At 43.2% G+C, this 17,241-nt stretch overlaps 1 protein-coding gene across 2 annotated transcripts in view; it reads left to right on the forward strand.

Moving 5' to 3' along the window:
* slc9a7 (solute carrier family 9 member 7) overlaps positions 1 to 17,241 on the forward strand; it is a 155,613-nt gene that overhangs the window by 59,386 nt on the left and 78,986 nt on the right. Inside the window, exon 2 of one of the 2 annotated variants that reach the window (XM_052025892.1) lies at positions 12,931 to 13,133. The exons of the other annotated variant lie outside the window; for it this stretch is intronic. Within the exon in view, the coding sequence (XP_051881852.1) occupies positions 12,931 to 13,133 (203 nt within the window). The remainder of the gene's footprint in view (positions 1 to 12,930; positions 13,134 to 17,241) is intronic. 2 annotated transcript variants of the gene reach the window in all.

The raw sequence follows: 17,241 nt of genomic DNA on the forward strand, positions 1-17,241 counted from the left end.
CTCTTGACTGACCTACTGCCTTTTTTATCATATCTGTACTGTGTACTGTATGCTGTTTTTTTAATTTGAAACCATATTTGAGGACCTTACCCACATAATTCTAGTGAAATGTGGTGGAACTGAGTTATTAATTGTTGCCATTGACAAAGCAACATACACTGGTGAAGAGGTTCCTCCTTAATCTCCACCTCACGTGGGTGAAAGGTCAGGAACTGGAAAGCTCCATGAAAACAGGTGACTACATGACACCTGAAACGCTGGACTGTATAGGAACAGAGTGCAGGAAGTTACCAAGCACAATTTGAGCAGGTTACTTTGGTTGAAAGCAAATAATTTGATTTCAGTTCTGTCTGTAGTCAGTATTGACACTCTGATTTCTGCTTTCACTCTCCCCATTGAGCAAACTCTTGTGGTTTTGAGCTCCATTGCAAACCACATGCCATTCCTCCCCAACTTTACTGAAGTCCAATGTCTCAGAATGTGATAGTTTGCTTGTATTTATTTGTAGTCACTGTCATTCATACACCACCCTTCAAAAAAACATTCTCTGGTCAGATGTAATTCTGAAATTTCTACCACATGACCTCTGACTTGCAAGCACCTTGCCCAACTTGCATATTTGTAAGGTTGACAAGAAATGATCAAAGCTCAGGCAGTTTTCATTTGATCTTTTTTTTTCCCCTCCATATTTGCTTTCAATTACGTCCAGGGGATTAATCTTTGATTCTTCAGTCTTGTAGGGGGTGGCAGTACTTCTTCCCAACCCCTCTTCCCCTCTTGACAAAGTTTAAAAATAAATATTTATGCTACTATATTAATGTGAACTCAATCCATCCAGCTTTGTTTTGGATGGGAGGAGGGTAATCTACACTGTTGCTTCTCCACATTGGTGGAATTTTTGTATCATGGTATCAAGCAATCTCTAAAATTTAAATTTGCACACCATCCTTGCCCTTTAGGAAGAGAGTCCTCTTGATTTCCACTTGCTGATTTAACATCTGATTTTAGTATTATGACCACCCACTGTTTCCTTGTAACTACTCAATTAAAGAATGAGTGGTGATCTTATTGAAGAGTGTGAGATTCTGAGGGGGCATTATAGGGTAGGTGTTGAGATGCTTCCACTTGGGAGAGAATCTCGAACGAGGGGACGTAGTTCCAAGATTAGGGAAGTTAGTTGTCTAGGAACTTCTCACGCTGGGTGATGAATCTCTGGGACCTGGAGCATTGTGGAGACTTGATCATTGGGGAATTTGAAGTGGGCACGTTTCTGATCAACCATGGTCATATTGAATGGCAGGGCAGGTTTCCTATCTTATGTTGAATTCTATCATTTTGTGGACCACGATCAGAAGATAAACTTGGTGAAGTGCAGACTGAGTATATACAAGCTGTCCACATAACTTGATCTTTGATCGGTGTGACTGATCAATACTCTTTCTCAAGATGCCCAAGACTCTCAAGAATTACACAGTGGTGCGTGTCTGAGATTGAGGAAGCAGTGCTTCAGCTATGCACACATTTTGTTACCCAAGCCTGTTGATTTAAGAACTTGTCTGGAAGTGTGGATACCTGATTAGTCTTGTTTCTCAACTGTTGCCATTTCGAGAAATGATCAGGCCAAATGTACTTGAAGTATTTTACTCTTTATTTTGGTGGTCAGATTTGCTTTTGCTACCAATTCTCTGCAGAATATTTGGACTGAATTTGGCTGAGTAATTCCTTCCTTTGTACCCATTAGCTTGAGCCATATATTAAAGGAGAATGGAGTGTTACTACAAATCAGCTCTTCTCCAGATACAATCAGACAGTGTCTTGGGATGGTTGGAGAAGCAAGTGTTGATAAGTGAGATGTGAACTTTTTAATTTATCTGAAATTTTTGCATCAAGGTCTTGCTTTTGCACAGTTCTCGCTTGTTTCACTGACTTGTATAATTTATATTCTGTGTGTTGTCTGTGCCTGTGGTGCTGCTGCAAGCAAGTTTTTTTTTGTTATGCCTGTGCCTCACCGTACTTGCACACATGTCAATAAACTTGACTTGAATTAGCCTCTTGGGGGCTGGGTAAGAATGTCCACATCAGTAAATATAAAGAATTGGGATTCACACGTTTCTTAGATTTTTGTTTTAATCTAGTGTCTGCTTGTCTTGAGAGTACAGATTTCTGCAACCTTTTTTTTCCTCCTACGTCAAGTTTGCAAAAATAATGCACCAAGGGACCATGAAGTGAACAGTTTGCACTGTCAATGGCCAGGGTTTGCACTGAGCTAGCTAATCTCAGCAGGACAAGAAGTAGGGTCACTGTGTTAGAAACTAATCATTTTGGATGGGGTAGGGGCAATATCATGTGAACCCCATTTTTCATCTATTCAGCATTTCTAAGAAAAATAAAGGACGTAACTCCTGAGTGCAGCAGGTGCATGCAGGGCCTCAAGAACCAAGTACTGTTGGTGTCTGACCCCCGCAGAAGTTTCATTTGGTGTTGGGCACACAAACAGAATGGCTGGGTTTCTGAAGCGATCAACAAATGCATCTTGTCCGTCCGCCAATTGTCCTTTCTCCCCAGGACCCCCAGTTGTTACTGCATGTAACAGGGTAGTCGAGCATCAATGGCTGAGCTGTTTTCTGTTTCACTAACAGGCTTTGCTGTTCCATTTTCTTCCCTCTTTCAGCTCCTCCTACCCACCACTGCATTGTCCAGTTTCGGGCAGTGCAACGTTGCAAAGTGAATTGGAGGGGAATTGGAATGTACAGTTCATAGAATAAATGGTGTCCCTCGTCTCAAGTCTGAATGAATCATCAGAAGCATTTCAGTTGCTGCTGGGCATTGGCCAGTGGGTAAACACAGTGTGAGAACAGCTGATCCTCCCATCTACTGTGGGATGGTCTCCCTGGAGCTGGTTGCAACCTCCCTGTAACTTTTTTGTTGTTTATCTGAAATTTCCCTGACTTTGTTTACAGCACATAGAACACTGCTGCCTGTTGCAGTTGATAGTGGGCACACTTAGGGTGTAAAGTTATTTGCAGCAGTCTTCGGTTGACCTTTAGCAATGTTGTGCATTTTCAGCTTGCATAATGTATGACAACGTGACTCATTCTGAAGCTGTGCTTTGTTGAAATCTATATGGATGTCAATTACTCCTGCCCTCCAATTGTTCCAGCTTTGCCTTGCCTTAGACAATGTGTGAAATTTCACATGATTTTTTTTTTGCATATCTGTGCCTATTAAATTCAAGACTTGATATTACTATTGTGTTATAAATCTGCTTTATGTCAAGTGTGCTGTTTCTGGCACGAAAAGCTTTTCAGAGACTTGGAGTACTCGACAGCTAAGCTGGCATCATCAGCAAGGCTCTGAACCAGACAGCAGTCTGTGAAACCAATGCCAAGACTGGCTAGAACTTCACCTTTGTTGTGGAGTGGATCTTTCAACTGCACAGCACTGAAACATTCACTGGGTTTGCCATAATGGTATGCATGAAGGTCTGTAATACATATGAAAGTTCCCCACTCATTTTTATTTCCCAAAAGGCATATGAAAGTTGTCACTTGAAAGACCAGACAAAATTACATTTGAAGTCAGCAATGAATTTCTGGTTCTAGACTGCTGTGTCAATGTTGTATTATCAACAAAGCCATTTTTCTGGCAAGATGCAAAACTGAAGCACCAGGCACCTGTGTGGATGCAAAAATCACTCTGAACCATTTAAATATGAGCAGCGAAATTCTTTCGGTCCTTTTTTTTATCCTTCACCACCAAAACCAACTAACAGGCCACATTATAACTGCTAATTGTGGGATCTTATGTACAACTTGGCTACTACAATTGCATTTCAAGCTTTAAGATATCTTGAGTTCCTATACAGATTGTACTTAAATCACCTGTGGACCAGTTTCCATATCATTGCTGCTTTGGTTTACAACCAGATAGGACTTGGTCCTAATTCCAGGCTTATTGTTCAAGGAAATTTTTATTTTGACGACTGCCCAGTCCAGCTGTCAAATGAAGACTGCAAATTTTCTACCAACATTATCATGAAATTTTTGTAGCAGATCACCACCAGTCTGAATTCCTTGATACCAAGCAGTATTTGGAAAATGAGCACAGACAAATAATAGAATTGTGAAACACAGAAATGGGCCCACCTCATTCTTGCTGACCGTGATGCCATTTACCTGCATTAGACCTTTATCCCTCTCTTCCTTTCCTGTCTAAGTACCTGTTCAAATGCAGTCTTAAACATTGCAATTGTATCAGCTTCCACTGTCTCCTCTGGCAGCTCGTTCCAGATAGCAACCACCCTCCGTGTGGGGGGAAAAACTTCCCCCTCAGATCTCCATTTAATTTTCTCCCCTCTGACCATAAACCTGTCCCTCCAGCTCTAGACTCTCTTATTCTGGGAGAAAAAGACTCTTGACTATCTATCCCATCTATGCCCCTCATAATTTCATAAACCTCTCAGGTGATTCCCTCAGCGTCCTATATTCCTGTGATAATTATCCCAGCCTATCCAATCTCTCCTTGAAACTAGAACCTTGCATTCCAGGCAACGGCCTGGAGAATCTCTTCTGCACTCAATATTGCTACCACATCTTTCCTGTAATGTGGCAACCAGACCTGTACATAATATTCCAAATGCAGTCTCACCAATGTTTTGTACAGCTGTAACATGATGACCCAGCTCTTGTACTCATTGTCCTGGTCTATGAAGGCAAGTGTACCAAATGCTGCATTCAGTACCCTGTCCACCTGCGTTACTGCTAAGGATTTGCATTCAAAGGTCCCCCTGTACATCAGTGCTTCTAAGGGCTCTGCCTTTTTATTCTGTATCTCCTTTCAGAATTTGATTTCCCAAAATACATTACCTCACACTTGTCTGGATTAAATTACATCTGTCACCATTTCACTCAGCTTTCCAGTTGATCGATGTCCTGCTGTATGTTTAGACAATCTTCTTCACTACCTATGACTCAACCAGTTTTCGTGTCGTCTGCAAACTGTAACCGGACCACCTACAGGGGGTAGGTTCAGAACAGACGTGAGGGGTACGTTTTTCACTGAGAGAGTGGTGGATGCTTGGAATGCATTGCCTGAAAGGATGGTGGAGGCAACTTCATTGGGGGCTTTAAACAGGGGCTTGGATGGGCACATGAATGAGAGGAAAATAGAGGGATATGGGCATTCTGTAGGTAGGAGGGAAGAGCTATGCCGGCACAACATGGTGGGCTGAAGGGCATGTTCTGTGCTGTATTGTTCTATGTTATTTTTATTGTCATCCTAGTCATGTGTTTGTATGTACATTACAAACAACAAAAGTCGCAGCACTGATCTTTGTGGTACACCACTTGTTAAAGTCAGAACAACATTCATCCACCACTACTCTCTGCCTCCTGTCGTGAAGCCATAATAGATCCAGTTTGCCAGTATGCCCTGGATCCCTTGTTGCTTTAACCTTCTGAACCTGTCTATCATGTGATGCCTTGTCAAAAGTCTTGTCCATGTAAACCACGCCTACTGCCTTCATCAAGTTTTCTCAATGGATCAGTGTTTTGTGTCAGTTTTGTCATTTTTATATCCTGTCTTAAAACTGAGTAATTACTTTTAGGCATTTATTGTATTTATTAATAGCTATTTGGAGTCACAGTGTTCAGCTTTGAATATATTTGGTCTAGAGATATTCTACTACTGCATATCAGTTCCTTGATTCAACCATGGCTTGATTAGCCTTTAATCAATGACTGTTTTCGCCACTGCAGCCAGCATTTTAATGTCGCTGTTCCATCCTGCCAGTCTTTATGAACCATGCACTGAAATGTCAGTGGTCCAGCAGGTTGCATGCTTTCTGAGAATACACGGGTCATCACACGAGTAGCTGAGCCAAATAAATTGGAAAGGTATCTGACACAATTCCCAATCAGTGCGGAGTTGAAAGCAGGAGTGCATGAATCTCCTTCCTGAGCTGTATCATCTGGTTATCTGCTGATACAACAGGAGCAGTCAGTAGAACTACATTGGATTTTCAGCCCTACCCATTCTGATTTTTAAATATTGCATTAGTGTAATCTTCCTGTCACAGCACAAACCCACCCCTCCCAGATACAAGTAGGGATATTAATCAACAGTCCCACTTTCTAGAGTAAGTTCATGTGAAGTAAGTGGTACATGCGATAAGCACAGGACTTGTTCCTTTACCTATTTAAATGAAGGCAGCTTCACGTTCCTTGGTGTTTGTCATTTGTTTATAAGCCTTTAATGTTCTGTTGGTAAGTGGTGTTGGGAGCATTTTTATAACAGGAAGTGAATGCAAGTAGTGGTCACGTGGAAATGAGGCAGAGAGAAAACTTGGTAATGGGTCTCAGCTTGGCACTTCATTGGCTGTAACTAATTCTGCTCTTAAATGATTTCCTGTTTAACTTGACCTCCCCTCCAGCAGCTGACTTCCTCCCTAATTAACCAAGACTGGACAGATGATCCTAATCTTCATGTCTGCTGTTTTGTATTTAACTGATCAGGATGGCCTGTGTATGAAGGCAGCGTGTGGTGCTGACATTTATTGCTCTTTGTTCCCAGTTCCAATTTATTCCCACTCGTTTACTCAGCTGCTTCTCAACAAGCTCTGCGTGTATTGGGGCAACTGCATTATCAATGTGAACAACATTGCGGAATCTCCATCCGAGAAGAATTTGAATCTTTTATTTCATGGCACGTTTTCTGACTTCAAAGCCTCAAGGTTTATGCCCAATCAAGGTGGTTGTGCTTGTTGGGGTCAATCATCCCAGCCCCAGGATATCCCCTCAAGAGTTCCTCATGACATTGTTTGGCCCACACTTCTTCAGCCATTTTAATCATTGACTTTGGAGACACAAGAGACTGCAGATGGTGGAATCTGTAGCAACAAACAATCTACTGGAAGAACATGAGTGAGTCAAGTAGCATCTGTGGGAGGAAAGGAATCGTCAAGGTTTCGGGTCGAAACCCAGCATCAGGACTCCTGAAATGTCGACATTTCCTTTCCTCCCTTGGATCCTGATTGACCCGCTAAGTTCTTCCAGCAGATTTTGTTGCTAATCATTGACCTTTCTTCAGCTCAAAGATGAGGATGTTTGCTCATTGCGCAAGGTTCAATTCCATTTGCAGCTTCTCAGCAAATGAAGTACTCCATGCCTGCATGCAGCAAAACTATGTATGAGATTTGAATATAGCTAGTAAATGCAAAATAATATTCGTGCCTCAAAAGTCCCAGGTAATGACCATTCCCAACAAGAGAGAATCAAACCATCTCTCCTTGATATTCAGTGTTACCATGTCTCAGCCCCATGCCATCATCAATTAACTTAACTCCACTGGACTAGCCACATACAGTAAGTCCTGTGTTTACCAGAGCAGGGCAGTGGTTTAGTACTCTGACTCCCCAAGATCTTTCCACTATCCACAATGCACAAAGTAGGACTGTGATGGAATTCTCTTCACTTCCCTGGATGAGTTCAGCTCCAACAACTCTGAAGAAGCTCAATAGCCACCCACGACCATGTAGCCTGCTTTGTTGGTACTTCACACAGTGGCTGCAGATAACTTTGGTTGCTCTAACAGCACTTCCCACATCTATGACCTCAACGACCGAAGACAAGGGAATGGGTCCATTGGCATCCCACCACCTGAAGGGGGACCTGCAGATGGTAGGATGTTTAACTTGAAAATCTGTCACGATTCACTTTGTTGCTGGGTCGAAATCTTGGAGCTGTCTGTCCATGGAATACACATGAAGTACTGTAACCGTTCAGGAAGGCAGCCTCCCACCATCTTCTGAAGGGCATTGAGGGATGTGCAAGAAATGCTGATCTTGCCCATGATGTCCATATCCCAATTGAAAACAAAAAAAGTACTTAAGTGAACACACATGCTGTGGAAACACTCAGCAGGGCAGGCAGCATCTGTGGAAAGGGGGAAACAGTGATAATATTTTAAGTCCAAGATCTTCCATCAAAACTTTTTAAATGTATTTGGTGCTTAATCACAATGGTGATGCCAAATCACGTAAATGCCACGGCTAAGAAAGCTTACCAACGCCTCTACTTCCTCAGGAGGCTAAAGAAATTTGGTTTGTCCCCTTTGACTCTCACCAACTTTTACCGATGCATCATAGAAAGCATCCGATCTGGATGTATCACGGCTTGGTACGGCAACTACTCTGCCCAGGGCCACAAGAAGCTGCAGAGAGTTGTGGACACAGCCCAGCGCATCACGCACACCAGCCTCCCCTCCTTGGACTCTGTCTTTACCTCTTGTTGTCTTGGTGAAGCAGCCAGCATAATCAAAGACCCCACCCACCCGGGACATTCTCTCTTCTCTCCTCTTCCATCAGGTAGAAGATACAGGAGCCTGAGGGCACGTACCACCAGTCTTAAGGACAGCTTCTACCCCACTGTGATAAGACTATTGAACGGTTCCCTTATACAATGAGATGGACTATGACCTCATGTCACTTGTTGTGACCTTGCACCTTATTGCACTGCACTTTCTCTGTAGCTGTGACACTTTACTCGGTACAGTTACTGTTTTTACCTGTACTACATCAATGCACTTTGTACTAACTCAATGTAACTGCGCTGTGTAATGAATTGACCTGTACGATCGGTTTGTAAGACAAGCTTTTCACTGTACCTCGGTACAAGTGACAATAATATACCAATACCAAATGTTGCAAACGTGGTAGCCACTTTGTACGCAGCAAGTTCTCACAACAGCAATGAATAAGTGCCCTAATTCAGAAAGCAAAAAACTGCAAATCTTGTAAATCTGAAATAGTGTTTCAAATAGTCATGTCAGGTAGTGTGTGGTGTGGGAAGGGGGGTGGTGGTGAGGAAGCGAGAAAGGAAATTACATTTAATGTTTCTAACTGTTCAGATTTTGGATTAGTTTATTGTCACATACACCAGGGTGCAACAAGATTCCTTGTTTGTGTGAAGCTCACAGAGTAAGCATGATGGTAATAAATACAGCTCAAAACAACGGAATGCAAAGTTTAGTGGTGCATAGTGAGGTAGTGCAAAAGGAAATCTGAAGTGACAATAACGGAAGAGGTAGGTGATTGATAGCAGTGGAGAAGAAGCTGTTCTTGACTCTGGTCGTGTGGGCTTTCAAGCTCCAGTATCTTCCTCTAGAAGGTCAAAGAGAGAAATGGGAATGGCCAAGGTGGCAGGTATCCTTGATGAAACTGTTGGCCTTCCTGACGCAACACACCATGAAGGTGGACTGGATGGAAGGATGTGATGACCCTGTGATGGACATTGAAAACTAATTGTAACCAGGCACTGCACTTGCTACAGGCCAGCTTCAATGTTGACATCAAACCTACTAATGAGTATGGTGCTCAATACTGGGGCACTGACTTCTACATTGTAAAGGCTGAATGCAAACCTTCTGATGTCACTTCATACCTTCTGGGCCATGAGCCCTCCACTGACTATCATGTCAGTGCCTTGCGGAAAGTTATTGACTTCCTTTCCTCCTGGAGACCTTCCCTCCACAATCTCCAGCTTCATAGTCCTCCAAATATGTACACCCTGCTTCTACCTTCTCCCTAAGATTCACAGGCAGGACTGTCCTGGTACCTGTAAATCCATTGTTTCAGCCTGCTCTTGCCCCACAGAACTCATTTCTTCCCATCTTCATTCTCCCCTGGTCTGGCCCCTCCTCACTTAGTGGCAGAGGGTGTCAACAAATATGTCAGTTTCCTGGCCCAACCAGCTCGCTTTCACCATCCCTCTCCACCAAGAAGGACCTTCAGGGTCATTCCCCTCTTCTGTGAACAGAAGTTTACCCTGCCTCTACCCCTCCACCAAGCTGCCTTGCCTGGCTGATCGTTTATACTCAACAATGCATCCCTCACCTTTCAATCAAAGGTCATCAACCTGAAAACACTAATTTTGTTTCTCTTTCCTCAGATTGGATCTGCTGAGTATTTTCAGCACTTTTGTTTTATTATTTTGTTATAAGTGACCAGGTTGGATCACTTGGCATAAGCCTGGTCACTCTTCAGTCATTTGAGAGGGAAAATAGGACCTCCATTGGATTCAAAGACAAGCCCTCTGGCAACCCTCCTTTATTACAACACTGAAGTGTCAGCCTTTGTTACTTGCTCATCCCTCTGGAGTGGGTCTTGAGCCCACAACCTGGGGCTGGAATTCTACTAATTGAGCTCCCCCCCCCCCCCGTACTAACGTCATTGTTTATTTAAGTTCATGTTAACTCTGTCATGTGTTGTGGCGCTGCTGCAAAAAAAAACTCATTTTCATGGCATTTATAAAGTCAAAGTCAAGCTTATTGCCCTATGCACGGGTGTAATGAAAAACTTACTTGCAGCAGCATTACAAGCACGTAGCATCATATAAGCAGCATTCACAAGAAAAACATACATTATACACTTTTTTTTACCAGAAAGAACACATTTAGAACAAAGTCCATTTGTTTTTACCTTGGGTATGTATTCCTATGGTTGTTTTGTAGGCATAGCAGTTGATGCAGTCAACAAATTTATGGGGTAAACAGAGAAATTGCTTCTGGTCAGCTCCAGAATAAAAGAGCATGACCATTTAATATTAGAGCTTGTCCATTCATAGGTGATGTGGTGGAAATCTGGAGTTCTCCCTTAAACCCTCAATCTCCCTGCTCCAATCTTAGTTTGAGACGAGGACATCTCAAACTGAGATTATTACTAGAGTTTTGTAATACAAAACCAGTGTGTGTAGATGGAGTTAAGATACAGGCCTGATTTGATCTAATTGAATTGCTCTTCTTTACAGAACAAAGGAGATTACTTGTCTGAAAACAAGATTAATCCCATACTTGTGCAATTGCCTTGTTTCTGAGAGATAATGTATTGTGCAAGTTTTCCATTTAGTTTAACAATGCATAACTGTTCTATCAGATTGTAGTCTAAGAGGTTGAATGGACTATTTCTGTTTCTTCCTATTATTGTGCTGCCAGTGAGTAAGGCACAACACAGGTTATCTTTACAAGTCTGTTTGAATCTGAGGGAATAAATGGATATCAGTCAGCAAGTGGGATCAAAGAAAGATACATTGTCAGAGGATGCCAAATGGCTCTTTATGTCAGTATTGACCTTATGAGGAACTACCAGGTGATCCCACTCCCTTACCGTGGGAATTTGTTTCCTTTCAAATATTTTCACAATTCTTTTTTATGTTTTCTTGATTCTACATGCATCCACCTTGCACTCCCCCACTTTGTCAGGCAGTGCATTTCAAATAACATAACTAGCTAAATAAAAAAATAAGTTATCCTCTTCTTGTCTCTGGTTCCTTTGCCAAGTACCTGAAATCTGTGACTCCTGGTTTTCGTAGAGTTGTGCAGTATGGGAAAAGGCCCTTAGGCCCAACTCGTCCATGCCGACCAGTTTGCCTCGTCCCATCTGTCCATGTTTGGCCCATATCCCTCTAAACCTTTCCTGTCTATGTACCTTTCTAAATATCTTTTGAACATTGTATCCACCTCTACCGCTTCCTCTGGTGGCTCGTCCCCTGTACACCTCACCTCCCTTTTTAACGTCATCCTTCTTGAGTAGGCGACAGAGGTTTTAAACCATCATCCTGGCCAGATTGGCCTTTGATGTCGCAAGATGTCATTATCTTGCTCTCACCATCTGTCAGATCCCTGCAGCTGTCGTCTTGTTGGATTTCTTCCAAACCTGGCAGGAAGCCATCTCGTGCCTTGAGGATTTTTGAGTCGTGTCCGGTGTGTGCCCTTGTGACTGCTTCTCTTTCTTGTAATTCATCTTCAGGCTATTGGTGTCACTAGGCAAAGCCAACATTTATTTCACATCCCTAATTGCCCTTGAGGAGGTTTATTGAGCCACAATCTCTTGAGCAGCCAGGCTGACAGTTTAAAATCGCTGTTGCCTACTCATTAAAGAGCAAATAGAAGGAGAAAAGGTGAAAAACACGATGATGCTGGAGGAACGCAGCAGGTCAGGCAGCATCCGTGGAGAAAAGCAGGTGGTCAACGTTTCGGGTCAGGACCCTTCTTCAGGACTGAAGATAAGAAAAGGGGAAGCCCTATATATAGGAGGGAAAAGCAGAGCGGTGATAAGTGGACAAAATAGGGGAGGTGGGGTGGGCACAAGGTGGTGATAGGTAGATGCAGGTAAGAGATAGTGATAGGAGGAGGGGAGAGCAGATCCACTGAGGGATGGGTCAAAGGTAAGGAGGAAAAATGGGGGAGAGGTAGAAAAAAGATTAGGCAAGGAAGGGTGGGGGGGGGAAGAAGAGGCATGGTGTGGAGGGGGGGGGGTGGTATGGGGATTACCTCAAGTGGGAGAATTCAATGTTCATGCGGTTAGGCTGCAAGGTTCCAAGAAGGAAAATGAGGAGCTGTTCTTCCAGCTTGCGCTTGGAATTCTCCTGGCGGTGGAGGAGGCTGAGGACTGTCATGTCTGTGATGGAGTGGGAGGGGGAGTTGAAGTGACTGGCAATAGGGAGATGCAAATCGCAATTATGGACGGAGCACAAGTGTTCTGTAAAACGGTCACCTTGTCAGATAATTACAAAGACAGATTTACCTGCACCTCCCTTGTTAATGACTAGGTATCGTGAGGTCAAGAGTCCATCTTATTGTACTAGGGAACCATTCAGTAGTTGTACAACAGCAGCACAGAAGCTGTCTTTGAGCCTAGTGGTATGTGCTTTCAAGCTTTTGTATCTTCTGCCCAGAAGAGAGAGTGTCTGGGGTGGGTGGGGTAATAAACAGGCTACTTAACAGGATTTTGATCCAAGACATCGACAATTTCTCTTCTGTCCCCCCTCACATGCTATTTGACCTATTGAGTTCCTCCAGCAGATTGTGTGTTGCTCCAGATTGCAGCATCTGCACTCTTGTGTCTCCTTAACAATCCATGTTTCCTTTTGTTCTCAGGGCTTCTAGTGGGAGTAATCCTAAGATATGGCATCCCTTCCACCAACAGCCATGGCAAGGTGCCAATTGGCTGTGCACTGCAGGACAGGGCAGTGACCACACTACTGGTGAACGTCAGTGGAAAGTTCTATGAATACTCCTTGAAAGGGGAAATCAATTCTGGGGAAATAAACAATGTGGAACAAGATGACATGTTAAGAAAGGTAAGCAGTCTTGTATTCTCTGGAGTTTGTGAACGTTAGCCTCTCTTCTGTTTTTATGTTTGGTGTAACTACTTTATGAAGAAGGGTTCGTGAATGTTGCCTGGTTGTCCTTGAAAGGATTTTCATTGCTAAATTTAGGAATTTGTTTTCCAAAACAACATCCCTGAATCCCAGAATAAAAATAACAGAATTGGATGCAGTTGGCTATTCCCGTTAAATACAAACTGACCTGTGCATTTAGATTTTCTCATCCCTTCTTTCAAATCTGATAATTTGTAGTAGAAAGCTGGGGTTTTCTTTAAAAGATATGTTCCATATTGTTCAGTAATGTGATTGGTTAAATTGGTCAGAATGATATTTGAAAAGACTTAACTGTCAGTTCACACAAGAATCTTGCCACGTTTGTCAGTGGAAGCACTTGATATGTTGTGATTCATTTTGACTGTATTCTGCATGATCGACACAACGGTGTCAACCACGTTGTCCACAGCAAGATGTCACAAGCAATAGTGAAATTACTAACTTGTTCGTCTCAGTTATTGGAATTTGAAATGGACCCTTGGCTTCAATTGTATTCCTCTCCTCCTTGCACCTTTGGAACTTTAGAAAGTGGTTTCCAACAAACTGTGCAAACAGATCTCCTCCTCATCTACCTGCTTTCCCACTCAAGATACAGTGAGCAATTCTGCTCTATTTTCCATCCTTTTTTATTGGTCTTTCCTGGCCATTAACTAGTATTACGAATCAGAAGTACGGCTTTTGAAAAAGCCAAAACTGCAGCCAACTAGAGTGGAGGTGATTGGGTAATCTCCCTCAATCATATTGCTGTGACTGAAATTGATAATATGCACATAATTTGTAGATAGCTATCCACTCACTGTACTGAAAAATTATCTTGCATTTTTTGGGAGAAGTTGCTGTAGCTTGATTTGTCCATTCCTTAAACAGACTATTTTAGGTGTATGTGGACTTCCACTTTGATTGCGATGAATTATTCTCCCCATCCCACTTTTATTTTGTAGACTGACACAATGTTATTAATAAATATCATGTGTAAAACTGTTCATGTGGGCTTACAATGAAGGTGACTAGTCTTGGGTGATTTGTTTTTGGCTACTGAAGGAAAATGAGTACGATGACCACATACTGCAAAGTGCAGTGAGAGAAACGTGCAGATTGGTTTATCTAAGGGTATTATCAGGGGTGACAAGCCCACCATTCATAATTGTGTGTGACACAAGTGGGTTCAGTGACCCAGAAATACAGAAGCGGGAGTGTCATAGTCATATAGCACAGAAATGGGCCCTTTGGCCCACCTCATCCATGCTGGCCATTTTGCCTGCATTAGGACCGTATCCTTCTATGCCTTGCCTATTTAAATGTCTGTCGAAATGCCTCTAAATATAGTGATTGTATCAGATTCCACCATCTCCTCTGGTGACATGTTCCAGATATTAAACTGTGTGTGTGTGTGTGTGTGTGGTGGGGGGGGGGGGGGGGGGGGGGGGGGGGGGGGGGGGGGGGGGGGGGGGGGGGGGGGGGGGGGGGGTGGGGGGGGGGGGGGGGGGGGGGGGGGGGGGGGGGGGGGGGGGGGGGGGGGAGTATACCCTTCAGATAGATCATCTTTAAAGCTCCTTCGTCTCATCTTAAACCTCGTATTTTTGATATTCCTACCATGGGGGGGATAAAGATTCTGACTATCTACTCAAGACACGTTAGTGTAGTGGTTAGTGTAACGCTATTACAGTGCCAGTGACCCAGGTTCAATTCCCGCCGCTGTCTGTAAGAAGTTTCTATGTTCTCCCCATGTCTGCATGGGTTTCCTCCGGTGCTCTGGTTTCCTCCCACATTCCAAAGACGTACAGGTTAAGAAGTTGTGGGCATGCTATGTTGGCGCCGAAGCGTGGCAACACTTGCGGGCTGCCCCCAGAACACTATGCAAAGATGCATTTCACTGTGTTTTGATGTACATGTGACTAATAAGATACTGTATCTTGCCAATCTATGCCCTCATAATTTTATCAGGTCACTCCTCCGCCTCCAGGAAAACAAGCTCAGTTTATCCCATCTCTCCCCATAACTTAAGTCCTCCAATCCAGGTAACATCCTGATGAATCTCCCCTGCACTCTCTCCAGGCACAATCACATCCTTCCTAGAGTGTGGTGACCGGAATTGCACACAATGCTGTAGCCTTAGCAGTGTTTTGTAAAGTTGTATCGTGTCCCAACTTCTATATTTTATGCCTCCTCGTAACAGGGTGACCAGAACTGCATGCAGTACTCCAATTGTGGCCTAACCAAGATTTTATACATCAGCAACGTGACCCTGACTCTCATATAGTGTGCCCCTTGCGATGAAGTCAAGCATCCCATACACCACCTTTACCATTCTATCTACTTGTATTGCCATCTTCAGGGCAGTATGTGTTATGTTTGTTCTTCATCAAGAGACAAACTTTGCGTGGGTTTAACATCTGAACATTTTATTAACCAACACTTGCTTTCCCTCTCTTTTTACAGCCACTTCCTGTTCTCCCATGTGACCCCTTGCATTGCCTACTGGGAACTGTAGTTCTTTATTATAACTACATAATAACACAGTATGGACTTTGTCCCCAGGATCCCTCAGTACTGTGAAGGGTCCTGCCATTGACTATATACTTTCCCTTACATTTGACCTCCCAAAGTGCAGCACCTTGCACTTGCCTGGATTAAACTCCATCTGCCTAGATGAAGTAACTGCAGTTGTTGCAGTATCTCAAAATTGTCTGCATCTCGGGGCATCAGGACGAGTAGGGCAAAACTGCACTGTAAACTTGTCTCGGGTGAAAAATTACTGCAGCCACTGTCCCACACTGACCAAAGAGTCAAATGTCAGCATGACTCCACTTCACATACTGAACAAGTCTCTTATTGTTTGCCATTCTTCGTTAACTTTCTCCTCTCAACTGTCTACACCAGCAATACCTACAACCCATAAAGGTATAATAAATAAGTACCTTTGTCAAAGTTATCATGAATTTCAATACAGTTATCTTTCTCCATCTGATAGTGAATAAATTGACCTTTTTTCTTGTTCACTTAAAAAATATGGCAGAATAATTTAATTTGCCACTGAAGTCTTCCTCTTGTTGGGTATTGCAGAATGCAAGTCTGTGGTGTACATGGTCTCTTGGTTGCGTTGAGATAGCTTTTGTTGTCCCCGGTGAAAAATGTTAATCAAGTCCTCAAAAGGATGCTAGATATTCAATGCCACTATTTTGAACAGTTGTCCTGGATAATGGGCATTTTTCAACCAAGATCATCAATAACAGCTGTAGTTATTTCTCTCATTGGTGTTTGTGGGACCATTTTTACTTGTGTGCATATTGCCTGATGTGTTTCCTCTATGTTACAACTGTGACTGCATGTCAAAATTGTAACACACTTGGATGTCCCAAGACTATGGTGCAGAGTGAACTGCTCGTTTAGGATTGATTTGTGTTGAGGCACAACCTCAGCCAAAATTCTGTTGAAAGATCATTGACCCAGAACATTGCATGAATGTTCTTTCCACAGGCCTGTTGACTATCTCCCAACATCTTATTTTTCTTATTTTTTTTAATCCTACCTCAATTTTTTTTTCCAGAATGCTAACTGAGCTCATGTTTGGCATTCTGCCCACTGAGTTCCTGTTGAGGGGTGGGTGGGGGGGGCGGGAGGGGGAGGTGAGATGGAAGCAGAACAGGAAAATCTATTCCAAAGCATGGGTTTTAATGTGGAATTTCATTTGCTGTAAGCAATCTGGAACTGGCTTGCCTCCTTCAGGCATTCCCCTGTCGTCATCTGCTGGAGGGCAGACAAAAGTAGAGAGACTTGCAGCATTGAGACCTCGAGTCATCATCGCACAGGGCAACACATGAGGGTCCACGGGCACGGCAAGTCATCAACAGGCAGGGCATCTGGAGAGTATATTGCAAGTGTGGGTATTCTGGATGTCACCTGGAGAGCATATCCCAAGTGCAAATATTCTAGATGTCATCGTGTGAGTATATTGCAAGTGCATATATTTTATACTCCTCCCTGCTTGTGCCATGACTGTCTGATTTGCATTAGTTCTGCAACTCAC

The sequence above is a fragment of the Pristis pectinata genome, chromosome 11, assembly GCF_009764475.1.
Source record: "Pristis pectinata isolate sPriPec2 chromosome 11, sPriPec2.1.pri, whole genome shotgun sequence".
Taxonomy (NCBI): Eukaryota; Metazoa; Chordata; class Chondrichthyes; order Rhinopristiformes; family Pristidae; genus Pristis; species Pristis pectinata.